Source organism: Aedes albopictus, chromosome 2 (genome assembly GCF_035046485.1).
Source record: "Aedes albopictus strain Foshan chromosome 2, AalbF5, whole genome shotgun sequence".
NCBI classification, from domain to species: Eukaryota; Metazoa; Arthropoda; class Insecta; order Diptera; family Culicidae; genus Aedes; species Aedes albopictus.
In genome coordinates, this window is record NC_085137.1 from 470,853,429 (window position 1) to 470,866,521 (window position 13,093).

A 13,093-nucleotide genomic window follows, 5' to 3' on the forward strand; every position below is an offset into this window, starting at 1 on the left:
AGGACCAAATAAGCACAAGTTTTGACATTATATCTTATTTTATCATTATAATGTTATTTAAGAATAACACTCAATAACTCTTTAAGGACAAAAAATGTTATTATTGCAAAATTTGTTATTTCTGAGTTATAATTGAATAACAATAAATGAATGAATAATAACAACATATGCAATCATAGCAAATTAAGTTCTTAATTCTGACCATCCTAAGCAAAATAACATCCCAATAGCACATTCTACAATCATAACTTATTTTGCTATTAATGGGTTATTTAGTATTTATGTTATTTTAAATAGAATATTGACGAACAGCAAATTTTGTTATTGGTTTGTTAGGAATAAGAGCTGAAAGAACAAGAAACAATAACTCACTTTGTTCCAGAAAAAAGTAAATAATAACTTATTTTGTTATTATAAGATCAAACCAAGGACAAAACATTTCCGAACTTACAATACCGTTTTTTTCCATTCAGAAGAACAAAATTTACAAATTATGATGATCTTTTTTGGAATAGCTTGTTTTGTACTTTGTTCTCAATAACTTATTCAGTTATTCTACATTATGAAACATTGTGCCTTGGTTTGTTCTTACAAGGATAAAATTAGTTATTATTGAATTATTTTCCGGAACAAAGTCAGTTATTATTTTTGTTCTTCTAGCTCTTATTCCCAACAATACAATAACAAATTTTGCCATTTAGCTATTCATTTTAAATGGCAAAATTTGATCTTCGTTAGTAATTTTCTTCTACCCGGGATTCCTATAGATTTTGGAAGTGTTGGGCATTTACCTAGATTTTCCGGAAACCTGGTAACCTCAGTGAAGTGTTCGTCGTTTGACTGGTTTCAGAATCAGTCAAAACCAATTAAAAAGTGGTCACCTCCCACGAAGAACCAGGTTTCTGGATGATTCGAATCCCTCTAGGAATTCCACCAGAAATCCCTCTTTGAATTCTATAAATTAATCAGGAATTTCACCAGAATATCCATCCGGAATTCTTCTGGGATTTCCACCAGGAATTTGTCTTTCAATTGCATTAGAAATTCCTCCAACAAACCCACCGAAAATTCGTTCAGGATTTCTAGCAAAAATTTCTTCAAGAACTACACCAAGAATTCCTTCTTGAATTCTACCAAACATCCCTCTAGGAATTCCATAAGGAATACCTCCAGAAATTCTTCCGAAAATTCCTGCACGAGTCACACCAGGAATCCTTCAAAGAATTCCACCAGAAATTCACCCTTTCAAGAGTTCTATCAGAATAATGCAATTCGCATGGAAAGCCACCATCAATTTCTTGAGGGGTTTCTTCGAGAATTCCACCAAAAAATCCCGCAGGTATGCCACCAGGAAATACTCTAGGAATTTCACCAGGAATCCCTTCAGGTATTGTACTAGAAATTCCTCTAGGATTTCTATCAGGAAATCTCCATGAAATTCCACCAGGGATTCCTCTTTCATTTCCACCAGTTCCAGAAGTTCAGTAGAAATCGAGAGAAAAAAAATCCAGAAGATAATTCCCGGAGAAATGCGTAGTGGTATTCCTGGAGGTATTTCTGGTGGAATTCCTGAAGGACTTTATGGAGTTATTCCTGGGAAAATTCTTATAGAAACTTCTGCAAGAATAAATAGAGGAGTTCTTGGTGGAATTCCTGGAAAAAAATCTGGAGGATTTTTTGGGAGATTTTTTTTGGTATAATTCCTTGAAAATTCTTGGAGAAAAACTCTAATGAAATTCCAGAAGGAAATCTGATGGATTTTATTGCAGAATTTTTAGTGGATGTCGTGGAGGAATTCCCCAAGGAATTCCTTGATGCATTCCTTGAGAAACTGCACCTAGAGAAGCTTGGGGATCCTAGAGGATCTCCTGATGAAATTGCTGGAGGAACATCTTGTATAATTATTGGGGAAATTTCTTTTGTATTTCCTGGTGGCAATTTATGAAGACTTCCTGGTGGAAATACTGGTGGAATTTCTGTACGAATCACTGGTGTTCTGGAAGAATTTCTGGTGGAGTTCCTGGAGCAATTCATGGAGTTACTTCCGAAACAGTTAATGCAGGAATTCTATGTGGAATTTCTGGATAAAATTCAGGCAGAATTCCAGGTGGAATTCCTAGAGAAACTTCTGGTAAAATTACTAGAGAAATTCCTTATCTAAATTCTGGTGGAGTTCTGTGTGAAACTGATATAATTATAAGAAAAATTTCTTTTGAATTTCCTGGTGGTAATTTATGAAGACTTCCTGGTAGAAATACTAGAGGAATTTTTGGAGCAATCACTGGTGAAATTTCTGGGAGAATTCTCGGATACTTTTTCAAAACGACGTATAATACACGCAAATCCTATGTTGATACGTCGTTTTGAATAAGTATCCGAGAATTTTTGATGGAGTTCCTGAAGGAATTCATGGAGTGGCTCCTGAAAGAATTATAAGAGAAACTTCTGCAAGCATTGATGCAGGAATTCTTGGTGGAATTTCTGCAGAAATTTCAGGCAGATTCCCAGGTGGAATTCCTAAAGAAACTCCTGGTAAAATTACTGAAGAAATGCCTTATCTGGTGGAGTTTTGTGTGAAAGTCCTGGTGGGATTCATCTGGTTCGATTCATCTGGTCCGATTACTGATGGAAATTCTGGAGAAATCCCTGGTGGAATTTCTTATGTTATTCCAGGAGGAAATCATGAAGTGATCCCAGAAGGAATTTTGAGAGGAACTTCTGCTGGAATTCGTGAAGAAATTCCTGGCGAAAACCCTGGATGAATTACTGGTGAAAGTTTCTAGAGCATTTCTTGTTGGAACTCCTCTAGGAAATCTTGATGGTTTTCCTTGTAGAATTCCTTGAAGAACTTCTAGTAAATATCGTGGAAAAATTTCTGGTGCAATTAATTACTCCTGAAATAATTCTTACAGAAACATCTGCTGGATGAATGGTTGGAGGAATTCCTTGAGGAACTCCCGGAATAATTACTGGAGAAATTATTATGTTATTTCTGGTGGAATTCGTTGTGGAGGTTCTGGTGGAAATACAGGAGGAATTTTTGGTGGAATTCCTGGAGGAATTAATGGAGGGATTCCTTAAGGATGTCTTAGAGGAACTTTTGTTGGAATTCATGGAAAAATTGCTTGTGGAATTTATGGAGGAATTGCTTGTAGAACTCCTGGAGGAATTCCTGCAACAATACCTGGAGGAATGCTTGGTAGAACTCCTTGAGCAATTCCTGATGGAATTCCTAGTATAATTCTTTAAAAAATCTCTAGTGGATATCGTGGTAGAATTCCTATGGGAATTCCGGGAGGAAATACTGTATGAATTCCAGGAGGAAATCCTGTAGGAATTCTAGGAGGACAGCCTGTTGGAATTTTTGCTAGAGTTTTTGAAGGAATTCCTTCGAGGACATTCTGCAGTTATCACTGTTGGAATTTCTGCAGAAACCTTGGATAAATTTCTAAGGAGAATCCTTCAAGAAACCTGGACAAACTCCTGGTGGAAATCCTAGATGTATTACTGGTGAAATTCTTGCTGGAACTACTCTGGGAAATCTTGATGATTTTCCTTGTAGAATTCCTTGAGGAATTTCTGGTAATTATCGTGGAAGAATTTCCGGTGATATTTCAGGAAGAATTTCTGGTGCAATTAATGGAGTTACTCCGGAAATAATTCTTACAGAAACTTCTGTTGAATGAATTCTTGGAGGAATTCCTGGCAGAACTTCCGAAATAATTGCTGGAGAAATTATTATGTTATTTCTGGTGGAATTCGTTGTGGCGGTACTGCTTAAATTATTGATAAAATTTCTGGAGGATTCTCTGGTGAAATTTCTGGAGGATTTTTTGGTGGAATTCCTGGAGGAATTCATGGAGTGATTCCTTAAGAAGGTCTTAGAGGAACTTCTGCTGGAATTCATGGAGGAATTCCTGGAACAATACCTGGAGGATTTTCTGGAGGAATATTTGGTAGAATTCCTACACTGAACGGCGGCTCGCGGCGAAAATTACTATTCTGAGGGTCAATTTGAATACACAACGCCACTAAATTTGTGCAGACTGAGTTTCGTTTCAATTCAACAGAGTAATGTTTTCAATTTTACCATGGACTCAATTTTCAATTAAAAAAAGTTTCTGTTGACAACCGGATTCGAACCAAGAACCTTGACATCACCAGGCTCACACGCTACCACTCGGTTATCGAACCGGTTGATGTGAGAAGAAACAAAACGCACACAAGAAGCGTTGGTAAGTCGATGATCATGTTTTGCCATGGTAAATTTGAAAACATGGAGGAAAACCTATCGGAATTCATGGAGGAATTGCATGGAGGAATTCTTAAAAAAATCTCTAGTGGATATCGTGGAGGAATCCCTATGGCAATTCCAGGAGGAAATCCTATAGGAATTCCAGGAGGAAAATTACTGGTGGGGTTTTTGGAGGAATTCCTTCGAGGACTTCCTGCAGTTATCAGGATATCTGCCGAAATCCTTGGATAAATTTCTGATGGGAATCCTTCAAGAAATTATCGAAGAATGTTTGGAAGAATAAATTAATGAATTCCGTAGGTGTCAGCTTGGAGGAATCCTTCGAAAAAATCTCGAAGAATGCCTAGAAGAAATTTCTGAAGGGATCCTTGCAGAATGTCTGCAAAATTTTTTGAACCAAAACCTGAACAAACTCTTGGGGAAATTCCTGGAGTATTCTTTAGAGGAATTCCACGAGTATTTCTTGGGGGAGTTCCTGAGCGAGTCTTTCGGGAAATTCCTGAACGAATTCTTGGGGGATTTTTTTCTAAGAACTCTCAGAGAAATCTTCGAAGAATTTGGAGGTACCCTTGGAAGAAAGAATTATTAGATAAATTCTTAAAGTTTGGAAAAAATTGTCCGAGGAATTCCTGCTGAAAGAATATTTCACAAATCCAAGAATAAATTCCGGGAGCAATCGTTGAAGAATTTCATACAGACATGTTTAGAGGAATGCCTGAAAGAATCCTTGCAGGAATCTCTATCAGATAGTTTGACGGAGCCCTTGATGATTTTCTGGTAGAAATCTTCAGATGATTTTCTGGAGGGATCCTCAAATAAATTTGTGAAGTAACCCTTGGAGGATTTCATACAGAAATCCCTTCATAACTTGCTGAAATATTCTCAAGAAGAATTCCTTTAGATTAATACATGGAGGAATCCTTGAAACAAATACAGAAGGAGTCCTTGGAGAACTGCCGGGATGGCTTCTGTTGTAATCTCTAGGAAAATCTTTGAACGAATTCATCGTGAAATTTCTGAAGAAACTCTAGGAGGAATCCAAGAGAGGTCACGGGCCTACTTCGCAAAATGCCAATTGATATTCATAATGAACATGAATTGGCATTTCCCGAAGGTGGTCCGTGACATTTACCATAATCCTTTGAAGCCGGAATTTTTCCAAGCGTTATTATGGAGTTTTTTCATACGTATTTCTATGATTTTGGTGCACAACAGCATGGAAAAGGGTAGAATATGACGCAGAATATATTTTCTGTATATCCTAGGTCATCCAAACTGTTCTTAAGTTTAAATCCTAAAGTCTACGGGTGCAACGGTAACTTCTTTCATTATACAAAGCTACGATTTGTAATCTATAATGTCCAGTAAGTCTTCTGAAAGTTCAGTAGACAGTATCAGGTCAGTAGGAATATCTTAGGTCATTCAAACTGTTCTTGAGTTTAGATTCTAAACTCACACAAGGGAAACGGTAACTTCTTTCATTATACATAGCTACGATTTGTAATCTATCATGTCCAGTAAGTATTCTGAAAGTTCAGTAGACATTATCAGGTCAGTCGGAATAATTGGGAATATCATAGGTCATCCGAACTGTTGTTGAGTTTAGATTCTAAAGTCCACAGGTGTAACGGTATCGTCTTTCATTATACAAAGCTACGATTTGTAATCTATCATGTCCGGTAAGTCTTCTGAAAGTTCAGTAGACAGTATCAGGTCAGTCGTAATATCTGTTCTTGACTGGCTGTTCTTGAGTTTAAATCCTAAAGCCTACGGGTGTAACGGTATCTTCTTTCATTATACAAAGCTATGATTTGTAATCTTTCATGTCCAGTAAGTCTTCTGAAAGTTCAGTAGACAGTATCAGGTCAGTCGGAATATCCCAGGTCATCCAAACTGTTGAGTTTAGATTCTAAAGTCTACGGGTGTAACGGCAACTTCTTTCGTTATACAAAGCTATGATTTGTAATCTATCATGTTCAGTAAGTCTTCTGAAAGTTCAATAGACAGTATCAGGTCAGTCGAAATATCCTAGGTCTTTCCAAACTGTTCTTGAGTTTAGATTCTGAAGTCTACGGGTGTAACGATAACTTCTTTCATTATACAAAGCTATGATTTGTAATCTATCATGTTATTATTATTATTATTTCTTTATTATAGAGATTTTCAGCCCTAGGCTGGTTCATCTCTTATCTATCATGTTCAGTAAGTCTTCTGAAAGTTCAGCAGACAGTATCAGGCCAGTCGGAATATCCCAGGTCATCCAAACTGTTCTTGAGTTTAGATTCTAAAGTCTACGGGTGTAACGGCAACTTCTTTCGTTATACAAAGCTATGATTTGTAATCTATCATTTCCAGTAAATCTTCTGAAAGTTCAAAAGACAGTATCAGCCCTGTTTCAGGGCGGAATTACAAGGTCCAAAACTGATTACACTCATTCGAAGAGGGTTTTCTGCTTAGAGAGTTCGAAAAGTCGGTACAAGATCAGTCTCATGCTAGCATACTATTGGTCTCTCATTTTATTGCGGATATTTTCAAAGTTAGATCAAATCGATAATTTCTTTCAATTTTGTCACTAGAATCAGTACTACGAATACTCGACAAACTATCATTGTGTTAGTAAAGAAACCGCAACAAAGGGTATCTATCGAAATCTACAATCAACTACTAAATGTTTATCAACAGTAAACTCTAAACTACAAACAAAACCGAAATAAAAACGTCAAGGCGAAAAAATTCCAATAGAAAAAAAAAATAACCAATAATCAAAAAAACTAGATTCGGAAAACTGTTGTATACATTACCGATAGGCTTGATGAGTGACCACCCTGCCGATTTGTGTGTGTTCGTTTAGCAACAGAAGTTTTTGTAGTTGTTCATTTTTCGCGATCGTACGTGTTTTATGTTGAATGCGTGTGTGCGTGTGTTACGCGTGCGGTACGTATGAAAGTGTTCGTGGGTACCACATTTTTGTTGCGTTGCATTACGTTGGCGAAGAAGCGATTATGAGCAGCAATAGCGCATTGTGTTATTGGGGTTTTACGCATTTACGTTCACAGCCAGGCAGAGCGTAGCGGCGATACACGGAGAACAATTCACGAGATGATGATTTGCGCGATTTTTTTTTGCGTTTTTCGATACACGATTGATGATAGGCGGCCGACAATGAAGAAACAATGGAGCGTGATTGTTTTTTTGTGAATGTGTGTTTGCAAAATTTTGTTGTTTTGTTTAGAGTGCCAAAAACGAGAAGAATGAAGATGGAAATACAATAGAGCGTAATTAGTGACGGATGTAGATCTTTTGAATCGTTTTGTTGAGATGAGAAAATAGTAAGGAAAAAAATCTATACTTACAATAATAAGTGCTGGCGACGGCTGCTCTCATCGGCAATCAATAGCGGAGCGGGTTGTAAAGGTGTTACAGTAGTACACATTCGAAAACAGGTATCGGTAGTCGTTTTCATCAGGCCCATTCACACAAACCATTAACAGAGTAGTAGCGGTACGAGTGTCGAAATTTAAGTTTGAGAAGAAGTGTAGGTGTAATTGTGTGTTGGTTTATACCCATACAATGTTTCAAGTACGGTAGCAATCAATACAGATGATCGAAGGTGATTGTGTGTTTAAAGATGTTGATGTGTATTTGGAATTGGTTTGATGGTGCAGGATGGTTTCGACGTGCAATTTGCAGCGTGGATCAGGAATATACATGAAATAAGAAGAAAGGAAAACAATATAGGAACAAAACCCAAAAAACAGATTAGCTTATGAGGAACGTATCTACAGAAACTAGGAAAAATTTTCGTATTCTTACAGAAACTAGTCAGCAAATACAATTGGAGCATTTCTAGAACGGTATTTTACATTGATGGGACTAGCATCCAACTTAACTTAGCTGAAAAAGTATTTTACAATAAATTACAAACTAAAGCAACTGCATTTCCTTAGTCTCTTATATACTATTTTCTGTTTTTTTTTTAATGGAAACGAATCACTTCACGTACGGTTTACCCCTATTCTATGGCACAAATGCCCCAAATGGAGTATAACGTGCCTCTGGAGCCAGCCTTCTGATACCCCTATCCTGCTGAACAGAAATCCATTATAGGGTCTGGGACCATTTGGGCAGGAGCACCTATTTTGGGCACTTGTTGCTATAACTCAGTCAATTTCAAACCATGATATGAATTGTTGTACATGGCTAGAAACTGTGCGTATCTTACCGTATTCTAAAAATCAAACCAATTGGTAGAAAATTGACTGAGTTACACCCAGGTAACCAATAAGCATTCGAATAAGCCGTATTCCTGTTTTATATCTGCATTCGGCCTGCTTACAGCTGTATCATAGCAGTTCGACTGCTAAACTGCCCTATATTAACTATTCAAATGCTACTTAAAATCTGACAGCAGTTTCGTAGCATTTCAAATGCACGGTATGTTTTGGTCAACAGGCATCATAACTGCTACTTTATTGCCATGAAACTGCTAAGAGAGATGAGTGATGCTAAAATCACAACACATTTCCTCTTTCTAATTTACGTACAACTGCTGTAGAAGCCATCATCATTCGTTCCAGTGAAACATAGAAAACAACGAATTAATTCCATGGTTGGTTTCCTATGATCGATTTTAGTACCTGCCGCGCTCATAACACCGAAGAAACTGGCGGTGTAATACTCATGCCTTAAATAGATCAAAAATCCAACGCACATTATCTAATCATCTATAGATTACCATGTAGCGCGGTTCAGCACCATCGTCAATCCGAGGATCGAGGGATCGAATCCCAATTTGGTTGAAGGCAGCAAAAAACAGCAACATCAGTTCAGGACGTGCCCCAAGCCTCAACAGTTCCACAGGAGAGTGAGAAAAAATAAGAGAAAGGGAAGGCGTAAAATGAACAGGGCAAAATATTTGTTTTTATTTTTGTCAATCTGGGGGATAGGAGGGATAAGCATTTAATCAGCCGTATATTGGACCAAAACCTGCATTTAATTACAGTTGACTCTCTACATCTCGATATTGAAGGGACCATCGAGATAGGGAGAGATCGAATTCAAGAACCAATTTGAAATGCACACTAGATTGAAAAATCGTCCGTAACTAGGAAAAACCGTCAACAAACAAATGTCACTTCGCCTTCCCAGAATGTTTTGCACCTAAGAAACGAGATCTAGCAACCTGTAAAAACGGGCATATCGACATATGGAGAGGAAATCTTAGAACAAAAACGAACTAGATTGCATCGAGATAGAGAGATATCGAGACAAGGAGGTATCGACATGTAGAAAGGTAAAATGTATGCAGATTGAAGGGACCGACCAAAGCATCGAGATAGAGAGAGATATCGAGATGTAGAACATCGACATGTGGAGAGTCGACTGTAGCACTAATGGCACATATACGGCAGATTAGCATTTAATGACCTGCTGTAAAGGAGCATATAGTGCCGAATTAATGCCATTTTAACTGCTTGTTGGTTACCTGGGCAGTATCAAGTGCCCAAAATAGGTGCAAATAGTATGCTTTATCATTATGTCATACATTCGCGTACACCTATCTCGCAATTCATATACTGACGGGATACTTGGTGAGCTTATTCTATGCTATTATGAAGAAATCGAAAAGAGTGTTTATTACTGCATATAATGCTGCACTTACACTCCTGTGCTTCCTGGTTGAACTTTAGACTTGGTCGCATTGTTTTGAATGATAAAGAATTGTCCTTTGTAGATAGGAAACAACAACGATACGATTGACCAAAAAAATTTCTCTAGACGGAGTTTATGGTCATGACACAGCTTCCAGATGAGGCAAATGTTGAAAATCAGTTCGAAATACTGTAGGACACCGATCAATAGTTATACGACTACAAAAGAACTTACTTGGCACTGGCCACGTCCTCACAATGTATGACGAGAGGTCAAAGGACAGGTTTCCACGACTCCGAACATAACCTTCAATATCGGCTTTGGAAATCGAAGGTTTCACGTGCCATAAGTACATAAAACAAACAAACATTCCAATTTATCCTTCTAATCAATTCCATCCGACATTTCCACCAGAAGTCACCAATGATTCTCATGTCATTATCCGCATGTGGTTTGATTCAGTCAGCCTCCAGGATGCTGATGCTAGCTTTCCGCCGTTGACAACAACAACAACAACCGGTCTCGGGTTGTCGGTCTTCAAAACAACAACCGGAGAAGGAATTGGGGTTGAGCAAGAGAAGAAAAAAAAACCTGACGACGAGTACGGACGCGCGCGCGCGCCTTCGCTTGTTATATAATTCGTTCCATATCGGGAAAAATAGAATGTATTACTCCACCAGAGCCAGAGGTACAGGCGCAGAGCCCCGAAGAGGTGGCAGGATGTGCGGCGGAGAAGACCAAAACGGGGTGAGTCGAGCACCTTGCCTTTTATAGAATCTTGCAAAATCTGGTTGCGCACACGGGTTGCGCGAGGCATACACAGACACACACGCGGGAAGAGACTCGGGAGGAGCCTCTGTTTTGTAGTTTAGTGGGTCTCACCTCCGCTGCGCGGTCTTCCCCTCTCGGTTGGTTCCGGACTGAGGGAGGGAGGTGGTTTCCCTTTTCAATGGTTCTTGCGTACGCACGGGGAAGGCAGCGCAACTAGGCAGGACAGGAGCGTGGCTGGTAACTAGAAGTCGTTATACTATAATGCATGATGCCACAAATATGAAATTAATAACGATTGGATGCCAGGGGATCTGTATACTAACTAACATGATGCACTTGGGCGGGCATGGCTCTGAGTGGCACTCACAGTGCACTCTCATTAGCTATGATTGGTGTTTGATTTGATGGAAACTGGCGTAAGCGTTAACTTGTTTGCAACAGGCTCTAATTGGGGGTAGGATTGTTGGTTTTTGTTCTGCTTATTGAGATTTTTTAACCTTTTCTATTCACTCAGGTTAGTTTTCTTCTAAACACTTCAACGGTAATGAGCTAAGTATATGTTTATCTAAGGAAGTTTCTGTTTTGATATTCCGTTCAATGGTTTTCTTTTGCATGATAACTCAAGGATTAAGATATGAGTTCAAATCTACCAACACTGGACGTATGTAATCTACGCCAATCCTTCAATCAAATACGCTATCGATATGACTGCCAGAATTATCTGGGAGGTCTCTGAAGAATCTGTGTAACAAATCCCAGGGAGTGCATTGGGCAGACCAACAAGAGCGGATCAGTTACTCAGTGGTAATCATAAGGATTTGTGTTGGATCAGTGCGACTTCAAATCTGCTACTTTCGAAGATCTGGTTTTCTCAGTCTTGGACTATTCAAAATGGTGTGTTTTGCTTTGCCCGACGTTTCGGCTCTTTTATTGGACCCCTTTCAAGAGGAACATTCCTCGTTACATCACATATTGCCGGATTTTTGAGGGGGAGCTTCATGTACACAATGTTGAGCATTAATTTGGTAATTTTTGAGCACTGGAAGTTATGAACGATCTGCAATACACTTGACTGTTGACAGCTATCATCTTGAAAAAGGTCCAATAAAAGAGCCGAAACGTCGGGCAAAGCAAAACACACCATTTTGAATAGTCCAAGGCTGAGAAAGCCAGATCGGCCGATGGTAATCATAAGTGCAGATAGCATGATAAACAGTCAACTAGCTAAAGTTATAAAGAAATGTCTAATCAATGATTAATGATCATATGAATTATTATTATTATTATTCCAAATGCGTTTCCCAAAACTCAGCTCGATGTTCTTCAGGAGACATTGTTGCCCAGAGTCAAACCAATAAATCCAATCTGCAAGTCTGGATCTGCAAGGATCAGAAGAAACTGCGGATTCTTCGAAAAAAAATTACATCATTAAACCTCTGGAGAGCTGAAAATCACCTACCAGAACATCTAGAAATTCCGTCGTCTGTCACCTAAAACAAATGACTTCGTGGGAAGCTATCGAGCTGGTTTCATCGACGGCCGGTCGACAACGAACCACATCTTGACCATACGACAAATCCTCCAGTTTACGTAGTTTATAGACTACGGGGTTCTATGCACGGAAAAAAAATACGTTTCTAAATTCATGACGTTTTTTGTAATGAAGTCATAAAATATGCCACTTCATGATGGCATGACTATATAGCATATACGAGTAATGACGCTAACGACGACCCAAATATGTGTTTCTAATTGTTTTCATAAAACATAGCCATGGTAGCCAAAGACGTTACCACAAACTTATTCTTGATTTTATTTATCAAACATCATGACTCTGACTCACGGTACCTCGTGCCGCTGAGTAATATAACCATATAAAAGTATGCTTCGTTTTGTCAACACCGACCGCGAATTTCTTTGATAAAATATTTTGCAACATTTCAATTGGGTCTGGGCCCATTTAGGAAGGGTGACCTATTTTGAGCACTTGCTGCTATAACTCATGCCTTCCTCCTTCCTTCCGGAAGACATTACCATAGACTAATTTCAAGACCTCGATGTACCAAAGAAAACCATTAAATTTTGTGTGTTCAGTCCGGTACCCAATAATATTCATTACCGTGTAAATTACCTTTTGTGTAAATTATGTTTAGCGTGTTACACCGATCTGACAGGAAAAGGACTAAACATAAATTACGAAATGGATACCGAGGATTGTTCACAATCTGCGAACTTGACTGCAGAAAAAATTGCGACCATGACGCCGCTGATATTACTCCAAGAATATCTTCTATGATTCTTTCAGGTATTCCTTCACAAATGATTCTTCTGGGATACTTTTAGGAAATTGTTTATGCAATCACTTGGAACTGCTCCAGAACTTAGGATTCCCCAAGAATTCCCATCTAGGATCAG

At 38.5% G+C, this 13,093-nt stretch overlaps 1 protein-coding gene across 2 annotated transcripts in view; it reads right to left on the bottom strand.

Annotated features, from left to right (window-relative positions):
* LOC109406436 (myosin heavy chain, non-muscle) overlaps window positions 1–13,093 on the bottom strand; it is a 192,394-nt gene that overhangs the window by 12,571 nt on the left and 166,730 nt on the right. Inside the window, exons 5-6 of one of the 2 annotated variants that reach the window (XM_019679532.3) lie at window positions 7,609–7,629; window positions 7,057–7,080 (exon numbers count right to left, since the gene is read on the bottom strand). In XM_019679532.3, the coding sequence (XP_019535077.2) occupies window positions 7,057–7,080; window positions 7,609–7,629 (45 nt within the window). The remainder of the gene's footprint in view (window positions 1–7,056; window positions 7,081–7,608; window positions 7,630–13,093) is intronic. The other variant, XM_029870829.2, reaches the window with a different exon arrangement.